This window comes from Galeopterus variegatus, unplaced genomic scaffold (assembly GCF_000696425.1).
Source record: "Galeopterus variegatus unplaced genomic scaffold, G_variegatus-3.0.2 Scaffold870, whole genome shotgun sequence".
NCBI lineage: Eukaryota > Metazoa > Chordata > Mammalia > Dermoptera > Cynocephalidae > Galeopterus > Galeopterus variegatus.
In genome coordinates this window covers 223,204-243,797 of record NW_007726981.1, presented here as the reverse complement: position 1 = coordinate 243,797, position 20,594 = coordinate 223,204, and the positions used below count along the sequence as shown (strand labels likewise).

The 20,594-nt window shown below is 43.4% G+C and overlaps 2 protein-coding genes across 3 annotated transcripts in view; one reads left to right on the top strand and one right to left on the bottom strand.

Annotated features, from left to right (window-relative positions):
- LOC103590763 (scaffold attachment factor B1-like) overlaps positions 1–6,100 on the bottom strand; it is a 46,937-nt gene extending 40,837 nt beyond the window's left edge. Inside the window, exons 1-2 of the mRNA XM_008573066.1 lie at positions 5,794–6,100; positions 2,644–2,728 (exon numbers count right to left, since the gene is read on the bottom strand). Coding sequence (XP_008571288.1) covers positions 2,644–2,728; positions 5,794–5,982 — 274 coding nt within the window. The 5' untranslated portion in view covers positions 5,983–6,100. The remainder of the gene's footprint in view (positions 1–2,643; positions 2,729–5,793) is intronic.
- A 316-nt stretch (positions 6,101–6,416) lies between these two features.
- The window catches only part of SAFB2 (scaffold attachment factor B2), a 33,906-nt gene continuing 19,728 nt past the window's right edge, over positions 6,417–20,594 (top strand). For both annotated transcript variants that reach the window (XM_008573054.1, XM_008573056.1), the window contains exons 1-9: positions 6,417–6,683; positions 7,810–7,897; positions 11,967–12,031; positions 12,117–12,320; positions 13,816–13,878; positions 15,118–15,145; positions 16,057–16,552; positions 16,978–17,027; positions 17,570–17,673. In XM_008573054.1, coding sequence (XP_008571276.1) covers positions 6,498–6,683; positions 7,810–7,897; positions 11,967–12,031; positions 12,117–12,320; positions 13,816–13,878; positions 15,118–15,145; positions 16,057–16,552; positions 16,978–17,027; positions 17,570–17,673 — 1,284 coding nt within the window. In that variant the 5' untranslated portion in view covers positions 6,417–6,497. The remainder of the gene's footprint in view (positions 6,684–7,809; positions 7,898–11,966; positions 12,032–12,116; positions 12,321–13,815; positions 13,879–15,117; positions 15,146–16,056; positions 16,553–16,977; positions 17,028–17,569; positions 17,674–20,594) is intronic.

Genomic DNA, 20,594 nt, shown 5'->3' with positions numbered 1-20,594 from the left:
TTTTAAAAAAAAAAAAAAAAAAAAAAAAAAAAAAAAAAAAAAAAAAAAAAAAAAAAAAAGAACTGCAACATTTCATAAAGTGAGAACCCTTTTAACTCAAGAAGACACACAACACAGTAGAAAAATGGGCAAAGAGCATGAAAAGGCAATTCAGAAAAATATAAACAGCCAATTATCAGAAGCTGTTTAATTTGTGAAAAAATGCAAATAAAAATTTTACCTGCAAAGAAATGTAGATGAATACAATGAAATATTTTTCTTCCATACAACAGGCAACATTAAAAACAAACAAAAAACAATATTCTATGTTATATGAGAGTTTAAAGCAACAGGTACTTTCATGCACTGTCGGTAGGGATATTAACTAGCACAGCCTGTTGGAGAGCTATTTCTTAGTAGCTATTTCTAAGTAAAATGTCATATCCTTTGACTCCGGAATTCTACTTGTAATGAGTTATCAAAAAATATATTCCTTTGATTACATAGAGATATATTTCTGGTTCACAGCAACACTAAAAGTTAGAAATGCCAAGTAAAGGGCCGGCCAGTGGCTCACTTGGGAGAGTGTGGTGCTCAACACCAAGGCCAAGGGTTTGGATCCGTATACAGGGATGGCTGGTTTGCTCACTTGGGAGAACGTGGTGCTGACAACACCAAGTCAAGGGTTAAGATCCCCTTACTGGTCATCTTTAAAAAAAAAATTTTTTTTTAAACAAACAAACAAACAAATAAATAAATATGCCAAATGAAAATTGGAAATAAAAAACAAAGACAAAAAACAATCCCCGGTCTAGTAATGAGACTGATGAACCAAACTGTGGTACACTCAGAGAGAGGATTACTATTAAGCTGTTTAAAAAAAAAAAAAAAAAATCTATTTATTTTATTTGTAGCATCATGAAAGATATCCTTGCCATGTTGAATGAAAGAAGAGAATTATGAAACACGTTTTAGATAACAGGACCAATTTTTTTTAAAAGGAATAAAATATATATGTACAGTTGTGTGCATGTAGCTGTGTATTTACTTTTTTTGTCCTTTTTTTGAGACCGGCCGCACCGCACTCAGCCAGTGAGCGCTGTGAGCGCATCGGTCATCCCTATATAGGATCCAAACCCGTGGCGGGAGCACTGCTGCGCTCCCAGCGCCGCACTCTCCCGAGTGTGCCACGGGCTCGGTCCAAGCTGTGTATTTACTTTTCAACAACTGCATACACACAGAAAGTTTGGACAGTATGCCCAAACTTTTAGTAGTGAGTTGCGTCCTGACTGGGAAGAAAGAAACTTCTACTTTTTACTTACAGCATATATATTTCTAAAACTTTAGTACAGATATTTCTTGCTTTTATTAAAAAGAAAAAGGAGAACTGGCCAGTTAGCTCACTTGTGAGAGTGTGGTGCTGAGAACAGCAAGGTCAAGGGTTTGTATCCCCAAACTGGCCAGCCAAAGAAAGGAGAGGAAAGCAAAAAAGGAGAGCATCGGCTGTATTTTTTCCCACCACGACTATCTTCCTCTGTTGATTTTCTAGGACTCTTTGCCTTGGCACACACGTTTACTTGAGAAAAGGCAAAAATACATAATGTACTGTGGGCCACAGAGATGACTTCATTCCAAAGTGAGGTCACTGGCTGTTGTTTTTCCAGTGCTTACCCCAAAAAGTGTGGCTGACATTGGGGCCTGTCTCTCATACGTTTCAAACCCAATTCCACCACCACTCAGGTAACATGAATATCACATTTAGTTTTGGGGCCCTAGCAATAAGGCCTTCAATTACCAAGAGAACTTTCAGAACAGTCCAAATGCTCGGCTTTTGCTGATTCTTTCATAAAACAGTAGTTGAATGTTACTGAGTTAAACTACTGAGGGGGAAAAAGACAAGGAAGATATAGTCCCTGCCCTCAACAATCTGGTCATGGCACAAGGCAGGATGACATAAATATTAAATCAAGGTGTAATGAACTAGGCCTTGGGAGTGCAGAGGACCTAAGGGGTGAGTTGCTACTGATGGGACCAGAAGTTTCTCTTGGAACAGGCCCTGAATGTAGACAGCTGGGGAAGAAGGATGGGCAGAGTGCATAAGCTAAGGCACAGAGGGCCAAGAGAGTGAACCACGTGTTTGCAGCCTGGCTAAAGCACAGGGCAGAGTGGACAGGGGGTGGGAGAACGGTGAAGGGAGATTTGCGTCAGATGGTGAGGGTCATTAATGTCATGAGAGATGCAGCTTTTGCTTTGCAGGCAGTTTTTGAAAGAAATGTCTGTAAAAGTGACAATTCTGTTTTCACCAGGAAGTATTTAAAAGAGAAGTTATTTTCTGCAAGTCAGAAATAGGAGACTCAAACAGTCTTAAATAATCCCTATTTAGAGAGACATAAGGGTCTGGATAAACAAGGGCTACTGACACATCTACAGAGGAAGATGAAAAAAGGCACAAATACCCTTTCCATCCTCTGCTGGAATTTGCAGGCACCGTTGTAACAAAATACAGTGCAGAATCTTAAAAGAAAATGCAATGCTTCATTGAATGCTCTTTTGATTACAGGATGGTCCACAGGTCCAAAACACAAGTATACAAGGAACATTAGCAAAGAAGTCATTTTTGAAGAAAGCTCTTAATATTAGACATGCTTATAAAATCCTCAGTACCTTTGCTGGATCTCTTTGATGTTTTCTTATTTCCTTCAGAGGTAATTTCAATTTCATCAGGATTACCACCTTCATCTTCAATTGCCTGAAGAGAAAAAGAAAAGTTGACCAAAAAGTCAGCACAGACTGACTTTCACAGAACCTTCAGGTGAGAAGGAAACTGTATAACAGCATATCATGTTGCTGCTCATCTGGAAATGCCCTCACCCCATCAGGGATACATCCTACCTCCTGGATTGTTCTCTCACTCTGCAGTGGAGTAAAGGCAAGGGCTCTGGATCACATGGACTCTGCCAGTTCTCAGCTGTGTGGTCTTAGGCAGGTTTACCTAATCGCTCTGACCCTGTTTTTTCCTCTGGAACGCGGGGCTAACAGCAGCAGTACTTATCTTGGAAGGGTGTTCTGAGGACTCTATTATCCATGTAAAGCAAACATTAAACTTATCTGGTTCATCCTATTGCTGGGCCCAACAGAACTCAAAAAGGGAAAGGCACAATCTCCAATTTCCTATGATTTTTACCATACAATGTGCTGTTTAACTCTCCAGTGGCCCCTTCCATGCCATGCCCATACTCTGTACTGTGTGACAGAATACTAACACACTCACTGGCTGAGTTCCTAACGTGTGTTACGTATGGGACCAGACATGACATGCATTACTTCATCCAATCATGGTCACATTCATCCATGACTGACTCTAAAGACCGTACTCTCAACCACTAGGTGACCCTGCCTTATCGGACATCGAATTATAAGGATTTCTTGGCTGGCCCTGCCTTCCATCTCAAGAATTTGTCATCACCTGAACAGTCCCCACACTCAGCACAGTGCCTTGGCACCAAGTAGGCATTCTGCAAATCAGTATCTAACATGTCAGTAATGACATCTCTAGAAACTGAGCTTCAAGTTTAATTTTACTGATAACTTTTTCTCCTTTAAAGTACTATCCCGTAAGCACAAGTTTCGATTAATTCCATTTTAAGTACTATGGCTTATTTGCAGTTTCAAGAGTTTCAAAAATTCTCAGCAGTTTCCCAGCTTGGTATCTCTGGGGGTTCCACACTTAACCTGTACTGATAGCAAAGAAAATTCCTCCTCTTCTTGGAAGCCAGAAGAAGGAATTTTGAGTTCTGTCCTGGAATCAAGGAAAAGCATAACCAGGAATTCCCTCACCCTCTTCCTGGGGACAACAGTTCTGAAACATCACCAGGAGAATAGAATTGCCCCAGGCAGGAGAAGTCCCATTTCACCCCTCAGTATGTCTCCCCTGGTTGCAGTGTTTATAGGATTATCTCCAGAATCACTATGTATTGGGTCATCCTTATAGGCCTTAACAAATTATACTGTGTATTCCCTGCATTTTTTGCCCTTCCTGGAAAAACAAACCAAGACAGGGACACCAACTGGATGACAGAGTGGGAGAGAATAAGATGATCAGTAATTCCAGAAGTGCTTGGGCAGGGTAGCAGATGGGCATATGGGCTGATGGTATTTATGTATCAAGACCACATCTCCCTAAAAAACTGAAAGGAGGAGAAGGAAGGAGAAACAGCTGTGTGCTCTGAGATAACAGTGATGGAAGACTGCAGTCTCAGCCAACAGCCTGATAGGAAGGCTCAATACCATCAAATCAGCTCTGCAGGCTTATGAACTGTCTAAGGGGAAGAAGGATAAAGCCCCTCAATTTGGCCTGGTTGAAGGGAGGACCTGGTAGCTAAGAACAGCGACTGTATCTCCCCAGCAGCCAATCCGCACCCTCCTTTCATTTTCTTCAGGTAAATGCCTAGATCAATGAACTTCCTGCCCCCTCTGAGTAAAGTTAGTATCCATAGTGAAAGAAACACAAGGTTCACTTTTTAAAAGGTCCAAGTATCTCTAGCAAGTCAAGTATTCACACTTGAGCCCGAGTTTCTTCATCAAGAAAACAGAAAAGAATTCCTACTTCCTCTTAGATAGCAATTACTAATAAAGCCCTATATTCGGTTGTTTGGGAGCCAGAAAAACGGGATAAGTCACCAGTCCCACCGTCTGCAGGGGCGGGGGTAGGTGGCCAGGCTGAGAGATTACATGGGAGAGGTCCCAAGACAAGAGCAGTTAGGTAGGAGAAAGGCAAAGAATGAAACCAACAGAAATAATATAAATATAGGGGAAGTCTAAAGGCATAACATTTACTTAACTCTGTGCATTTCAAAAGGATCTCTCAGAACACCCCAAGGTAGGAGTTAGAGCCCCCATCTACAAACGACAAACGATGGCAGAGAAGAAAAGTGAATTGTGATAGCAACCACCCACATGCGCCATGCAACACGTCACGCCTGTTCCACGCGACCTTATTTAATCCTAAAACCAAAGCCCTATCGTTGTCTTTTTACCGAAAAAGAAACAGACTGTTTAGGGGCTAAAGGTCTTCCATGCCCAACATCAGGCCACTGAGACCTGGCAGAGTCCTGAGTCCACACGGACTAACCTGGGGGAGCCTCTCAGTGACGTTCTGAGCTCTAAAGTCCTCCCCGAGCCTACCCATATTTTACATCTCTGATCGCTTTCGAAAACGCTTTTTCCTCCTGCCACCATACTGTTTACTTTTAAAAAAAATTTTGAATATTGACTTTGGGTGTTTATTTGCAAATTAACCCCCTACTGAACACCCGTCGCCTCCTAATGGGGCAGGGAGCATCTTCCCAGAAGACAGCCAGCACCGGCTCAGGAGTCGCACGGCCTGGGTTCAAATCCCGACGCCACCCGTCCCCGGCCGTATGACCTTGGCTCAGTCCCTTCGCCTCGCCTACGAGATGACGATTTCAGGGTTCCCCATCCAGTTTTGGAGACCGGATGAGACAACGAGCGGAGAGCGTCAGCGCAGCGGCCGATGTCACCCGCGCCTAGATGCCGAGGGCCGCCACGGTTTCTACCGTCTGCAGCCTGCTTCCGCCCTCCTCCCGCTCTAACGCGGCGCTGGGATTTGAACCCGGGCTAATGAGGCCTCCGAGCTCCCCCTGAGGCCTGGGAGGAGCCGGGTGACGCGAGAGCGCCAGGCCCAGGCAGGCCGCGAACGAGGCCGGGGGCGGACCACCGAGCCGGGGACCACCGTCGCGGCCCTGGGACCCCCCCCGACCCACGCTTTGCCCGGCCTTGGGGCCCCGGCTTCACCTTTTTCAGCCGCTCCATCAGAACGCTCTTGTTGCCGCTCGAGTCCAGATTCCGTTTTCTCAACTCCGCCCGCAGATCGATCACCCGCAGGTCGCTGAGGCGCCGCGTCCCGGTCTCCGACGAGGCGGAGCTCAGAGCCGCTGCGCCCCCTGCACCCGAATCTCCTAGCCCTGACAGAATCTCCGCCATTCCAGGGACCCTGGCTCGGCCGCTCACTCCACACAGACCCGAGCCGGTTTTATCTAAGCTCCTAGCACAAAATGGCGCCGCCTGAGAGGGAACAGCTCCAGCCGCCCCGGCGCGCCTCGCCTCTGCGCAGGCGCACCCGGCGCGGAGCCGAATAACCTGGTCGCATCTACACATGCGTCCTAAGAACCTGGGCGGGGAGGGGGGGCGGGGGGAAGGGAGAGGGGGAGGTGCACGCAGCCGTGTTGCGTCTCGAGGGTCTCCCGCCGCGAACGGCCGGGACACATGCGTGCTGCAGTTACGGCGCCTGCGCGTTGTAGCAGGAAACCTGGGGTTGGTCGACGCGCGAGCCGGCGTGCAGCTAAGAACGCCGGTGGCGGCAGCGCGCATGCGCGGCCGCAAAATGGGGCGGGAGGAAGCGAGTGCGTTTTCCTCTTAGGCGGCGCCATTTTGTAGTTAGAGCCGCTACAGCCGCCGGCGGTGTGGGGCTGAGTTGGTGGCGGAGAGTGGAAGCAAGGATGGCGGAGACTCTGGCAGGATCTGGCGAGTCTGGCCCTGGCACGGCCGCTCTCGTCTCGGGTGCCTTGGAGACCGGGACGCGGCGGCTTAGCGAGCTGCGGGTCATTGACCTGCGGGCGGAGCTGAAGAAGCGGAACCTGGACACCAGCGGCAATAAGAGCGTCCTGATGGAACGGCTCAAGAAGGTGAGGCAGCCCCGGACCTGGGGGTGGCGCAGGACGCCCGGGCACACCCCCGCGCGGGCCTGTCATTGCAATTCGGGGACTCAGGGCGCTCTCGGCCCGCCCCCCTCTTGAGCGACACCGGCCCAAGTCGGGCACCAAGAGACCCGGCTGTGTGTCCTTGGCCAGTTACCGCCCCTCTCTGTGCCTCGCTTCCTATTCTTCGAGCTTTTCGTCTCAAGTGCGCTAAAAGCTAGTCGTCTTGGCTACCAGGGTGGCCCCTGGACCCTTCCCGCGATCGAGACCTGACTCTGTGACCTTGGGCAGGTGTCTTCCCCTCCCTGCGCCTCAGTTTCCATCTCCGGAGAATGGGTATGCGAAAGAATGGGGCTGCGAAGTTACAGGCCGGGGGCGGTGCTTATTCCTGCCCCAGGACCTTTGCACTTACCATTCCTCCACCTGACTGCTGGTCTCCCAGGTCTTTTTTTGGCTGGCCTGTGTTGTCATTTTGGGGCTGAGATGACGCCTCCCTGATCACCCTCACTGAAGTACTGCTCCACCCACCTTATCATAGCCTGTGTTTACACTCCAATTTGCAGTGCTTAACACAGACTTGGGTTTGTGTCTGTGGATATTATCTCCCCAGCTGGAATAAGCTCCTTGAGGGTAGGGACTTTGTGAGTGCCCAGTCCTGTGCCAGGCAGGTGGGAAGCATTGAAATACCTGTTGAGTGAAACCACCCACCTCCCCACTTCCCAGGCTGTTTGCTGTTCCTTGTCACCAGAGGTTGAAGATGGCCTGTTGAGCCCCAGCCAGGCCTGGCCGAGTGCAGCCTCTGTTTTATTTGTTCGGTTGTGTAACTTTAGAAGGTCGGGCAGTGTTGAGATTAGTAGCCATTTGGAACTGATCATTGACCCCATCCCCAGCCCACAGTCTCCCTCTCCTTTGTCTTTTGGATGTTGGTCACAGAAAGAACTAATTTGTGCTGGGTTCATCCTGTGCCTTTTGGGCTTGCAGCCCAGAGAGCAGAAAAAGAGTTGCTCTTTGCAAGGTTGGGTTTGCTTTTGTTTACTGGGAAGTCGTTACTTACGAAGAACAGTGTGTGCAGGCAGCTTTTAATAACTTGTAAAAATTCATCCCTTCCTAATAGGCAGTTAAGGAAGAAGGGCAAGATCCTGATGAAATTGGCATTGAGTTAGAAGCTGCAAGCAAGAAAACAACAAAGAGATGTGTTAAAGGTATCTACTTGTGCTTACTTTATTTGGGGCGTGAGTGTTTAGAGAACTTAGAGAAATGGTTTTTAGCACTCTTCCTGTCCTCCAGACCAGAAAGAGAACTTCTCTGGCCTTCAGTGTCCCCCCTTCTAAAGAACTAGAGTAAGACACACTCTTAAGGCTGCCCCAACTAGTCTTAGCAACTAAGTGCACCTGCTTGCCTTCCTTCCTGGTTCAAAAGTAGGTCTTAAATCAAGGAAAATGACACCAACCTGAGACATAATAGAACCCAGCTTCTGTGAGGTCCAAAATAGTTTGGTGGGGTATTTGCACCCAGCCTGTGTTTTACCAGTATATTTTTTTAAAAATTAAAATATAATTCATGAACCATTAAATTCACTGGTTTAAAGGTGTACAATTCAGTGCTTTTTAGTATATTCACAAGGCTATTCAACTGTTACCACTATCACATTCTGGAACATTTTTATCACTTCAAAAGGAAATCCCATGCCCCTTAGCAGTCACTTTTTATCCCCAACCCGTGGCAGTCACTTTCTGTCTGTAGATTTGCCTATTCTGGACATTTCATGTTAGTGGAATCATACATCATGTGGCCTTTTGTGTCAGCTGCTTTCACTGAGCTTTATGTTTTCAAGGTTCCTCTGTGTTGTAGCATGTGTCAGTACTTCATGCCTTTTTATGGCTGATACCAGTGATTTTTTTGAAGCGTTTAATTCCATAAAACTTTGAAACTGAGACCCTTCTAATTAGCTATTGTGCTTGTTATTAAACTTTGCAGTGAGTGATAAGGACAATACAATTTGAGACTCCTGTGTGATTGGCTTGTTTTGAAAGGTGCCTGCCATATAAAAATTCTCACAGCTCTACACATTTATCTGAAGAAGTGCTAAGTTCAGCCAATGGAGGACAGTGGCTTAGAAAGTGAAAAATTAAGGGCCAGCCCATGGCTCACTTGGGAGAGTGTGGTGCTGATAACACCAGGGCCCCAGGTTCGGATCCCTGTATGTGAATGGCCGGTTAGCTCACTTGGGAGAGCATGGTGCTGACAGCACCAAGTCAAGGGTTAAGATCCCCTTACCCATCATAAAAAAAAAAAAAAAAAAAAAAAAAACCCGTCATCTTAAAAAAAAAAAAAGAAAGAAAGAAAGTGAAAAATTAAAATGTAGTATTTTCAACAATTACACTTTTTTTTTAAACAGCTTGTCCTGGAAGGACAATTTCTCTGTAACACATCTGTTTAAAACTTGTGCATGTGGTTTTTTTTGTTTGTTTGTTTGTTTTTTTAAGAGAGTCAGCACTAGGCTCTCCCAGGTGAGCTAACCGGCCATCCCTATATAGGGATCCGAACCCATGGCCTCCATGTTATCAGCACCACACTCTCCCAGGTGAACCACGGGCCGGCCCGTGCATGTGTTTTGAAAGGTTAAATTTTTTAGTTAAGTTATATAAGGGATTTAAGTTAAAATTTAATTTTGAAGTATTGATGTGTTTTTGCTGTTCTGTGACTGTCCGTATTTCAGGTAGAAACAATGTGAATAGATACAGAATGTGAGGAACTGGTCTACAGAGGGAACCGTGGAAATATCTCTTCTCCTTAGATGTTATCTGTGATCGGAAAGTCTGTTTTTGAATAGTTGTGAAAACATCTTAATACAGTTTAAAGTTTTTTGTTTTTTTTAATGTAGATGCTCATTTAAAACTGTGTGGTTCAAGACTTACTAAACAAAATGTCCTTGGCTCCTTACAGCGATCTTTGTATTATTAGAAAAACTAAACCTTAGCCAAGTTCTTCAGACACCTGTATGAATGTCTGATTAAAGCTTAGGTCAAATCAAAACTACTTGGAGTTAACATTTTGTCAGAAAAGCTCAGATGATAGTTATTTCCATTGGTATAAAGGGAATGTTTGTAGCCTCAAGAAGAGCTTCTGGTCCCTTTCCTTTTCCAGAGAAGTAGCCAAGCCCAGAAACAGGTGGCCCACATCCCCGGGCAGAGCTCAGTCTCTACAGGTCTCAGTCTTCTGTCTTTAGCTGGCTGTATACTCTGGAACTGTCTGGGTGTGCAGTTATGTAAAATGTTAGAACCTGACAAATTCATGGTTGAAAGTTGGTCCTTGTGATTACATAAAAGTGTTTGAGTTGGAGGAATTAACCAATTGTTTTCCAAATGCTATGCAACGTTCGGAATTCATTAGTAAAAGTAGCTAAACTTTCTGAGAAAACTTCCTCATTATCAATCGGAACAGGAGTCCTCTCCCAAACTAATCCAAGCAGGGAAATTGTGGGTGGGCTTTAAAAGATTAAAATTTTGAATGAGGCTGTACATGATATTAAAAATTGATTTTCCTGCATCCATGTCCCACGCCCTTTCAGCTTTTAGTCACCCAAGGCCAGGTGCTTGGGATTGGGGTGCCACCTGTCTACACAGCATTTGTCTATCTGTCCCATTCCGGCTTAGGAAGCTTTTTGGTGAAGCTTTTTAGTCTGCCTCTCTCCTATTTACATCCTGCGTGTGCACTGCAGGCAGCTATTTAGAAGCTTAGAAATTGGGTGTAATTGGCAAACATTTTTAGACAGCGTATTTCAAAAGGATATGCTGTGTTTAGATATAATGGGAAATGGGACAGCTGAATTTCTGAGTCCCAGCTTTGGAGCTGAACCAAATTCTCGTGTCAGGTGCAGATAATAAAACCTGCTAGGGTTGTCGAAGTGTTAAGTGATAAAATGTAAAGCTCACAGTGTCTGACATGTCATAAAACTACATGTCTTGAGTAATTATGATAATGGTGACTGAGATAACTAAGGTGTGGATCTGCAGATTGGAACTTTAATCAAAGATTGAGGCTTTTTCTATGTTTAATTTTGTTTTTAAAAATTATAAAGATACTTTTAGATAATTTGGAAAATGTAAAAAGTGTGCATGTGAAAATAAAACAATCTCTCATCTTACCACTGTTGATGATCGTCTTAGCCACATATGTTCTGTGTCATTAAATATTCCTTAAAGCATAATTCTTTAAGTCGTAAAATGTTATATGGTATTACACAGGGTTTCTCAACCTTGGCACTATTAACAGTTTGGGCTGAATAATTCTCTGCAGCAGGACAAGTATCCTGTGTACTGTAGAGTCAGCAGCATCTGTGCCACTCTCTTCTACATGCGGTTGCATCCCTCCTGGTCATGACAACCAGAACCCTCCAGATATTGCCAAATTTAAGACTCACCCCCTCCCCTACCATTGAGGACCACTGGTGTGCCACATGTGAACGAAAATGCACCATAATTTGTTTCCCTTTTGGATGTGTAGGCAGTACTGACTTTTTCGATAGATTACAAAATATCTACATTTTGAATTCCTTGTGGGGCATTTTAGTGCAGAAACTAAAGGTAGAGTTCCTGAAACAGAGTATGCACATTTTTAAGGCTTTTGATACATATGGAGCCCAGAGATTTTTCTTTACTTCTAAGTCAAGTCTAGAGGTCTCTGTTTCTTCCCGTCAACCCTCCTTGGGAATGAATACCTGGCATAACTCCAGGTAGTTCTTTTGCATTCACAAAGCCCACAATGACCATTGACTTCATGACAGCCTTTGCCTTTTTGCCTTGCAAAAATGTTTCTGAGCTGAAATGTAACAAAAGGTAGGTGATCAGCCCCAAATGGGTGGAATATAGGGAGAACCAGCAAGTTAATAGTCCAGTATGTTATTTTAGGTTGCAATTCCTTGTTTACTAGGTGGTCATTCCATTTTTTTAATGTATATTTGTTTAAAATGTCTGTTCTTGTCCTTTGCTCACTTTCCTTTTGGGATGTTTGTTTTAGTTTGGAGTGTTTTAAAATCTTTTGAAAAATCAAAATACTTTGATAATGTGACAGAAATCCTAGGTTTTCATGTCCTAGTTGGTGGTTTAGAACACCAATTGAAACAAAATTACCCATGCTAGGAGGATGGAGGTTTCTTATAGTTTTTCTCATAACGTATTCTAACCAAGATTGGAATATGTCATCCTGCGTAAACTAACTATAAGGCTAGAACTTCAGTGTTATCTGATTGAACAATTATTCTGTAATTAGGACAAAAGATGGAGGAGGAAGGCACAGAAGACAATGGCTTGGAAGCAGATTCCAGAGATGGGCAGGTATGTGGCATCACAGTGGAGACCTCAGCAACAGCTCCTCATTCTGGTCCACATGGTCGTTCACACTTCCTGTTCCTCTTTCCAGGAGGATATGGAAGCAAGTTTGGAGAACTTGCAGAATATGGGCATGATGGACATGAGCGTGTTAGATGAAACCGAAGTCGAGAACAGTAGTGCTCCAGATTTTGAGGAGGATGGCTCCGACAGCTTGCTCGATTCCTTTTGTGATAGTAAAGAGTACGTGGCTGCACAACTGAGACAGCTTCCAGCTCAGCTCACAGAACCTGCTGTAGGTAACTCGGAGACATGCGGAATGTGCCGTAGCCCTGAAGCACCCCAGCAGTCACGTGCTGTTTGTATGGGCCAGAATACAGCTCAGTTGCTGTGAAGGCATAATTCAGTGTCTAAACCTTGGTGGTAAATTATATCTGTTGAAATTCCACATAGGTCAAGTGTTAACTAATGGATAGCTTTTCTATAGTACTGGAGGGTATTTTTATATTTGGCTGGGAGATACTTTCTAAGTGTGCTCTAAGTCATAAAAAGAAGGCTGACACAGTTAATAAGTTATTTCCTTTTTAAAAATGTTTTAAAGATACTACAGAGAGATAACACAGGAAACAATAATGCTTATAATCTCATCCTGCAGATAATCTTATTAATATTTGTTAAAATGTACTGTGTACACAAGGTTAGTGTTATACTAAAAGATGGAAAATGCAGTGAAGTTAAGTATTTTTCCCCCGAGAAGAACCCCTCTCCCCAAAGCACTCCATGATTGAGATCCTCGTATTTAAAGAGGGCTTTAATTCTGTTTTCCCAACTTCTCACTTCTCTTTTTATTTTGGTGTAGAGCTCTGTGTGGTGGGTCTGTTCAAATGTCACAGGCAGAGTCACTGTCCTGGAACTGATTGTTATTTTAATCTGACATAATTTTGCCTGCCTAGTCATTTTAGTTGGTTGTTTAATTTATAAGGCATTATAGCTTTTGGCTTTGGGGGAAATTGCTGTTGTAAGTCTGAATCATAAACCTTAAGGTCAAAAGTCATGAACTCCAAATTTACTGCACCTTGGCCTAGGGTAGTGTTGAGCAATTGATTTGCGCTGTTTTCTCAACCAGATAGTGTTGTGCAAGTATTAATGATTTTCAGAGCATCTGCTTGCTACCTAACTTCTTCGTTAATGGAAGCATTCAGGTCATAGGTTCAGATCTAGAAAAGGAAAAAGAGCAAAATATTTGGAAAGGGATCTTTTTGTATTTCACTTAAAAAGGTGAAGGCCTTCAAATTCAAAGTAAACTTTCAGATTACAGTTTTTGTTTAATAAACAGTAAGAAGAGAAAATGATCAAGTTAAATGTTTGTTTTAAATAAAGTGTCCTACAAGAAAGTACCCTGTTATTGTTATTTTAAATGTATTGCTACCAAGTGAAATCAGAGAAGTACAGTTTATCGTTTTAGGTTCCCCTTTGGAAATCTGTGGTTGGGTGGTGTATCTTAATCACCAGTACTTACAAACTGCCTGGGAGATTAATTTATTCATTCATTCAGCCAATATAGATAATACCTTCCACACCAATGTCAGATAGAGTGGTGTAACGGGTCCTGGAGTGAGCATTCTGGCAAGGAGGGAGGCAGTAAACTGAATAATCTAATGGTAGACTTGCAGATGGTGACGGTGCTGTGGCAGCAATATGTACATAGGTTGCCTAGAAAGTAGTGAGGTGTAGGCCTTGGCATTCACAACTCTGGTCTCCACAAAGTAATGTCCCATTTCCTTTTTCAGGTGGATGGGGAAGGCTTTGAGAACTCTCTGGAAGCTTCATCATTGGACTTCAAAGTAACTCCGGTAAGTTACTGCCTGGTTCTGCATCACTGGAAACTTTTTTTTTTTTTTTGTCTTTTTTCATGTCCGGCAATGGACCGCAGCCCTCAGTGTCGCGCCCGTACCGGACCGGGACCGGCAACGGGATCGCAACCCTCGGTGTTGCTCCCACGCCTCGCTCAGCCAGTGAGCGGGAACCAGTCTGTATGTGGGATCCGAACCCTCAGCGGGAGCGCCGCCGCGCTTCCCAAGCAGCGCACTGTAGCAGTGCACCACCGGGCCGGCCCCATCACTGGAAACTTTAAATGAGTGGTTGATTTTCCATAGTGAAAAAAGTGTGTATGTATGTAAAAGTGATTAGTTGAGCATTGATACTGAGGTAGGTGCTGGGGATAAAAGGTTAGCAAAAGAGATCCAGTCTGGAGTTGGCAGTCTGGTCGGGCTGGTGTTACATAACCACCAAATATGTAACTAGACGGGAATAGAAGTGCAGTGAGGGAGCAGTTCAGGTGGTTGGGCCCCAGAAGCACCTGGAGGGCTTCCCAGAGGAAGTCTGGTCTGAATTGAGGTCTGACATACCAGTCTGGAGTTAGCCTGGTTAAGGGGAAAGAAGAGTTAGAGTAGAAGGTGTGGGCAGTGGCCCCAAGGCAGAAGGGACAGTGGCTTCCTGTCGGGGTGGAGCATGCAGGGTGAGAAGGCCAGAGGTGGGGCTGCAGAAGCAGAGGGGCCTGCCCACCAGACCTGAGAGCTGTAGGGAGGATGTGACGTATTGTCCCAAGTGAGTGGGAAGTTGGAAAAAGTTCTCTGCAGGGTACAGGGACTGTTTTGTTAAAGATAACAAGTTCTGGTTACAAGTAACAGTTTATGTTAGGGAAAATGTTTTTTTCCTTAAATCCGGTGTGATTTAGAAAGAGATGGCCATCTGTGTGATTGCTGCTTTGATTGTGGGAGTCTTTGTCAGCTGCAGTGGCCTCTTGGTGAGCTCTTTCGTGGAGTGGGTGGGGTGGGGGTGCCATGGCCAGACTGAGGGGACAATCGGACAGGCTAAGAATTGTCACTGCCAGCCTGCTGGTACCAGAGAAAGTTTTTTGAGACGCATTTATTACCTAGGGAAATGTATTTGCCTAGTTTTTAAAGTGACTTGTGGATCTGCCTTTTTTTTCTTTCTTTTTTTTGAATTTTAATTTCTTTTGTTTGTTGTACATGTTTATGGGATACAGTTTGTTGTTTCAATACATGCATGTTCTTTTCTTTTTTAAATAGGATACTGAAGAGCCTCTATTGGAGCCAGGTACTGATAAGAGAAACACAACAGTTATGGTTTGAAAAGTTTTCACGCTATTATTTTAAAGCCATATATATTTTTAAGCTGTGTTATGGTCTTGTAAATTACTCTAATGGTGGACAATCCAGATCGTACAAGGATCAGAGATTGGAAACCCATTCATATCACCAGATCTGTGGAAGTGCCATTCTGGCTTCTTGAGGTCAAATATGTTTGGTGAGATGTAGTGATTATTTTCATCTCTAACCACATAGAGTGGCATTTAAGTAACACCCCCTCCCCCATGATTCTTCCATGTGTTTCTACACATGAAACAGATCTTGTGATATTGTGCTGAAGTCATTTTGATTAATGCAGTTAAGGCAGGATAAAGCTGTTGTCAGGGCACTTATAACCTGAGAAGTGACTGGATTGCAGAAGAGGAAACAGTTTCTTCATGAAAATTTCCAACATATTGTTCCCCTTCTGGACTGCATTTATCTCCCGCCATCGGAAGAGTTTCTGGTTTTCATATTGGACTATTCTATTAAAAGAAATTCAAAGAAATTTGGAAATTGAGCTGTCATTGAATGGTGATTGCATTCAGTTCAGCACCTTGGACATTGGAAAATAAGTCAGAAGATCCAGACTTGAACAAACACTTGAAGAAGACTGTCGAGAAGCAGCCAAATGGTTGTAGGTGTTTAAATCTTTGGGGGCCTTTTCTCTTCCATGTAGCGTAGAGGCTTACCTAGCAGTCGGTCGGAGCGCAGGTAGTGTAACCAGTGTAACTTTGTGTACCCGCGGGTTTTCCAATCTCTGTGTAGCTAGCAGTTCTCTTCGTGTTAGTGTGGCAGCCGTGCCAGTTCCACATTTGTGATTGCTTTATTTCCCTGGTAATTAAACCTTGTGCCATTCTATTCCTGTTAAATCCGTAGAAAATGAGAAAATACTCGACATTTTGGGGGAAACTTGTAAATCTGAGCCAGTAAAAGAAGAAGGTTCCGAGCTGGAGCAGCCATTTGCACAGGATACAAGTAGCGTGGGGCCAGACAGAAAGCTTGCGGAAGAAGAGGACCTTTTTGACAGCGCTCATCCGGAGGAGGGTGATTTAGATTTGGCCAGCGAGTCAACACAAGCTCAGTCGAGCAAGGCAGACACCCTGTTAGCGGTAGTGAAAAGGGAGCCCGTGGAGCAGACAGGCGATGGCGAGAGGACGGACTGTGAGCCTGTAGGGCTAGAGAAGCCAGTTGAGCAGAGTAGTGCGGCCTCCGAGGACGCGGAGGCCTGTAGCGAGGAGGTCGCGGAAGCCCCAAGCCCAGAAGCCACAGATAGCAAAGAAGACGTGAAGAAGTTTGATTTTGAAGCTTGTAATGAAGTCCCTCCGGCTCCTAAAGAGTCCTCAACCAGTGAGGGCGCTGATCAGAAAATGAGGTTTGTTTTTTCTCAGTTTTAGACCAGACGCTATCTCCTTTTCATTGGTCATTTAATGACACACATAAGCTGTTTTTTCTGCAATTGGCCAGCCACACTGACGAAATTGTAGTTTTACTTCTAAAGAGTGTTTTATTTCTCTTTGTGTATTTTTAATGGGTGATTCAATTTCTTTTCTTTTTCTCAACCTACCATGGTTGTGTTCTTAAATTGTTAATTGTTATCTTCAGCTAAATTGAATTGACTTTTACGAATCTGACATTGTATTTTTGGGGTCAGATTTTTCAATATAAGCTTGCAAAGATGTCAAAATTTTATTTCAGACTAATTTTCTGGTAGGTATTCAGTTTTAGCACATATCATACTTTTAATTTAGTTCTCTTTCGTTTTTTTCCTGTGTGAGTAACATTAACTTTTGTCTCTAGCTCTTTTAAGGAAGAAAAAGATATAAAGCCAATCATTAAAGATGAAAAAGGTATGATTTAACTTACGTGGCAGGGAGCCATGTATGGATTCCTTGTTTTGGGAGGTGGGGCCTGCAGATACCCACACTTTGGATCCAGTAATTTGTTTTATTGTGGGTTACTGTAATTAACCACCTAATGGTTTCTTGAGAGAGTAGTTCTAAATGTTTGTGAGCACCTGTGTTTTATGTTTCTGTGCGGTTTTCATTTATGGGACAGTGAAAATCACATCACAAGATGGGAATGTTTCTGCCTATTTAATAATACTCTAACAAAAATTTGAGAGATTGCCACCTTGATTAAGAATTAATAATCATCAAAAGACATTCCAGTGTGTAACTGACGTGGACGGTTATCTATTATTTCTTGAGTAAAGAAACTTTCTGCTGTGCATATTTTCTATCTCCTGTCCTATGTGTTGGCAGTAATTAAATTCTTGAATCAGAAGAGTTGAAATTGGATATAGAGTTTTAGAAGAGGGCTGTCCAGTCTTAAGAAGGGTCATGCCTACCGTCATGCCCTGGGGTAAAGTGTAGTAATCTCCCTCTCGCAGCAGGCCGAGTGAGCAGCAGTTCTGGTAGGAACCTGTGGGTCAGTGGACTGTCCTCCACAACACGAGCGACAGATCTGAAGAACCTTTTCAGCAAATATGGAAAGGTATGCTTTCCCTTACATCTTGCCATCCAGCCTTGATTTGGGGTGAAAAAGAAACTCAAGAACTTCTTTCTTGGTGTTAATTTTTATTGATTCTTATTTCTGGTTTTTTTGGGGGGGGAATCAAGGGGAGCAAAGCCCCCCAGTATTTTGTAGCCTGCCTGTTTCTTGCTTCAGGATAACCAGGATAACAAGCGCAGCAGACTGTTCATCCTGTCATAACACGGCTCAGAAAATGGGTAGAAATAGCTGTCATCTAAATGTTCTTATGGTTCTTTCTAACTTGTGTTAAAGAAACTGGTACCTTTTGGCCTATACAAGACTAAAAGCTGGCATGCTGAGTTTCTTTCCTTAACAGTAAGTGAATATTTGACTTTAACATCTTCTAGCATTTTTAGTGGATAGATTTTTTTAAAAAATATTTTTGGCTGCTGGCTAGTACAGGGATTGAACCCTGAACCTTGGTGTTATCTGCACCACACTCTAACCAACTGAGCTAACCAGCCAGCCCTTTAAGTATATAGTTTGAGTAACCAGAACATGATAGTGGTTTAAAAATAAGTCACTGAATATGCCGCCTATGGAGATAGAAAAATAGTACAGAAGCCTTCTAAAGAAACTCAGAGGACAAAAATTATTCCATTGCCCTGGAATTAATTAATGAAACAGTCTTATGATAAGCCACCGATACTGCCCTGGTCTTCTGGGTACCTGTGGGGAGTGGCCCTCTGAAGGAGGAGGAGGCTCAGTACCACTTGATGTCCCAAAGGTGCAGGGATTCCAGGCAGAACTTCGGAGTGTGTGTGATACAGCCTCATCCTGGCTGCAGAACCCATTCCTTTATCCAGATCTATGTCACCCAGTCATGTGTGGGTTAAGTTTTAGTGACTTAAGCAGACAGGACCCAGAAAAAGATTCATTATATTGAATTTTTCTTAACAGCCAGTGTCTTTAAGAAGGGCTTAGAGAACTATTATAGCCATACATAACCTATTCATTCAGTTATTTTGTTGACTTCTTGACTCACACTGGTAAAGCAGGAGCAGACAGATTTGTGGTCACTGTCATCATAGATCATATAGTCTGGTGCGAAAAACAGCGTGTAAGAAATATGCACATTACTGTGTGTTACAATAAGTATGTTAAGGGAAGTTACAGCACACCACCAGCATATGGTAGGGAGACCTCATGCAGATTTGGGAGTTGTCTTCAGCATACCTTGCTGAGGAAGTGACATTTCAGCCTGTGCCTGAGTGGCCTTTCCCATGGAGCTCAGCTCTGGACAAAAGCAGAAGGATGTAGGAAGGCTGGGTGGTGGGAGTTTGGTTGAGCTATTTAAAGGCTGCTGTGACAAGCTCTAGGGTAGAGGACACAGCCAAGGGACAGGACCATGCAAGCTTATCATGATATCTCCTTTCATTTGGGTCTTGTCTGTCATCAGAAGTGATGCCCTTCTGAAGATGATTAATTAGTTTGATGTAAAGATAAAATGACCCCATAATTGGCTTAGCTCCCTGATGTCAAGGAGAGGGAAAAACATGCAGCTTCATCTAATATGAGAACTGACATCTGTGTCCCTCTTAGCAGAGTTTTCTGTCATCTTTGACCCTGGACAGGTTCAGGCAGAGCCGGGGCTCCTCCATGCCTGTGGTCAAAAGCACAGGACGTCGGAGTCTGATTGGAGTCTGGAGCACGTGCGTGGCTCTACCTTGTCTTTTCACAGTTGGGGACACTAAGGTCCAGAGAAAGGAAGGGACTTGTTCAAGTTGATCCAGAGACTGGGACTCCTGGGTATCAGGGAGGCTATTTCCACTTCCCAAAGTTGCTAGTTTTCACCACTCACTTTTTTGAATTCCCTGAGGGAGCATTTACTTATAATGCCAGTGTTGGTGGAGTTGGGTTTAAATCTCCTCTCTTGCTGTTTTTTGTTCATCCTGGTTGTTCATTGATCCTTTTTTTCCTATTTATCTGCCTTCTTGTGAATTGAGTCGTTTTTATGATCTGTGGCTTATTAGCTATAATTCTGTTTTGTTGGTTTTTAGTGGTGGCTTTTTAGGAATTACAGTACACATCTTACTTTATAGTGTATCTCCAAGTGGTATTATACTAATTCGAGAACTTTATGAGAGTATACTTCCATTTGCCCCTCCTAGTCTTTGTGATACTATTGTCATGTATCTTCTATCTTACTTTATAGTGTATCTCCAAGTGGTATTATACTAATTCGAGAACTTTATGAGAGTATGCTTCCATTTGCCCCTCCTAGTCTTTGTGATACTATTGTCATGTATCTTCTATTTAATAAACCTAGGAGTACATCATTGGCTTTTTTTGTTTTCATTTGTCTTTTTTGCTTTAAACAGTTCTTTAAAGAGATTTATAAATAAGGAAAAATGTGTTTACTATTTTGGGTGTTCTTTGTTCCTTTTTGTTGTATATCCGAGTTCCCATTGGACATCATTTCCTCCCTCCTGAGTACTTAAACATTTCTTGTAGTTCAGGGTTGTTGATGATGAATTTGTTGTAGTTCTGGTATGTCCAAAAAAGTCTTTATTTGCCTTTGTTTTGAAAGATATTTTTACTGAGTACAGAATTCTAGGTTGATTTAATCTTTGTTACTTGAGTACCCAATTTGTCTTTTTTCCCCTTGGCTGCTATTAAGATTTTTCTCTTTATCATGGGTTTGGAGCATGGCAATTGTGATGTGCTTTGGTTTAGTGGGCTGTATTTTTCCTGTTTCCCCTGCCTTTGGGGACACCAGGTTGTCTCACCCTAACCCTAACTGATGTTCTGGGTGGGTTTTTCCCACTCTATTTGTTTGTCTTTTTGTTTGTTTTATCTGATTTTTAATAGTTTCTCTTACTGTGTCTTCTTTTTTTTTTTTTTTTTTTTTTTTTTTTTTTTTTTTTTTTTTTTTTTTTTTT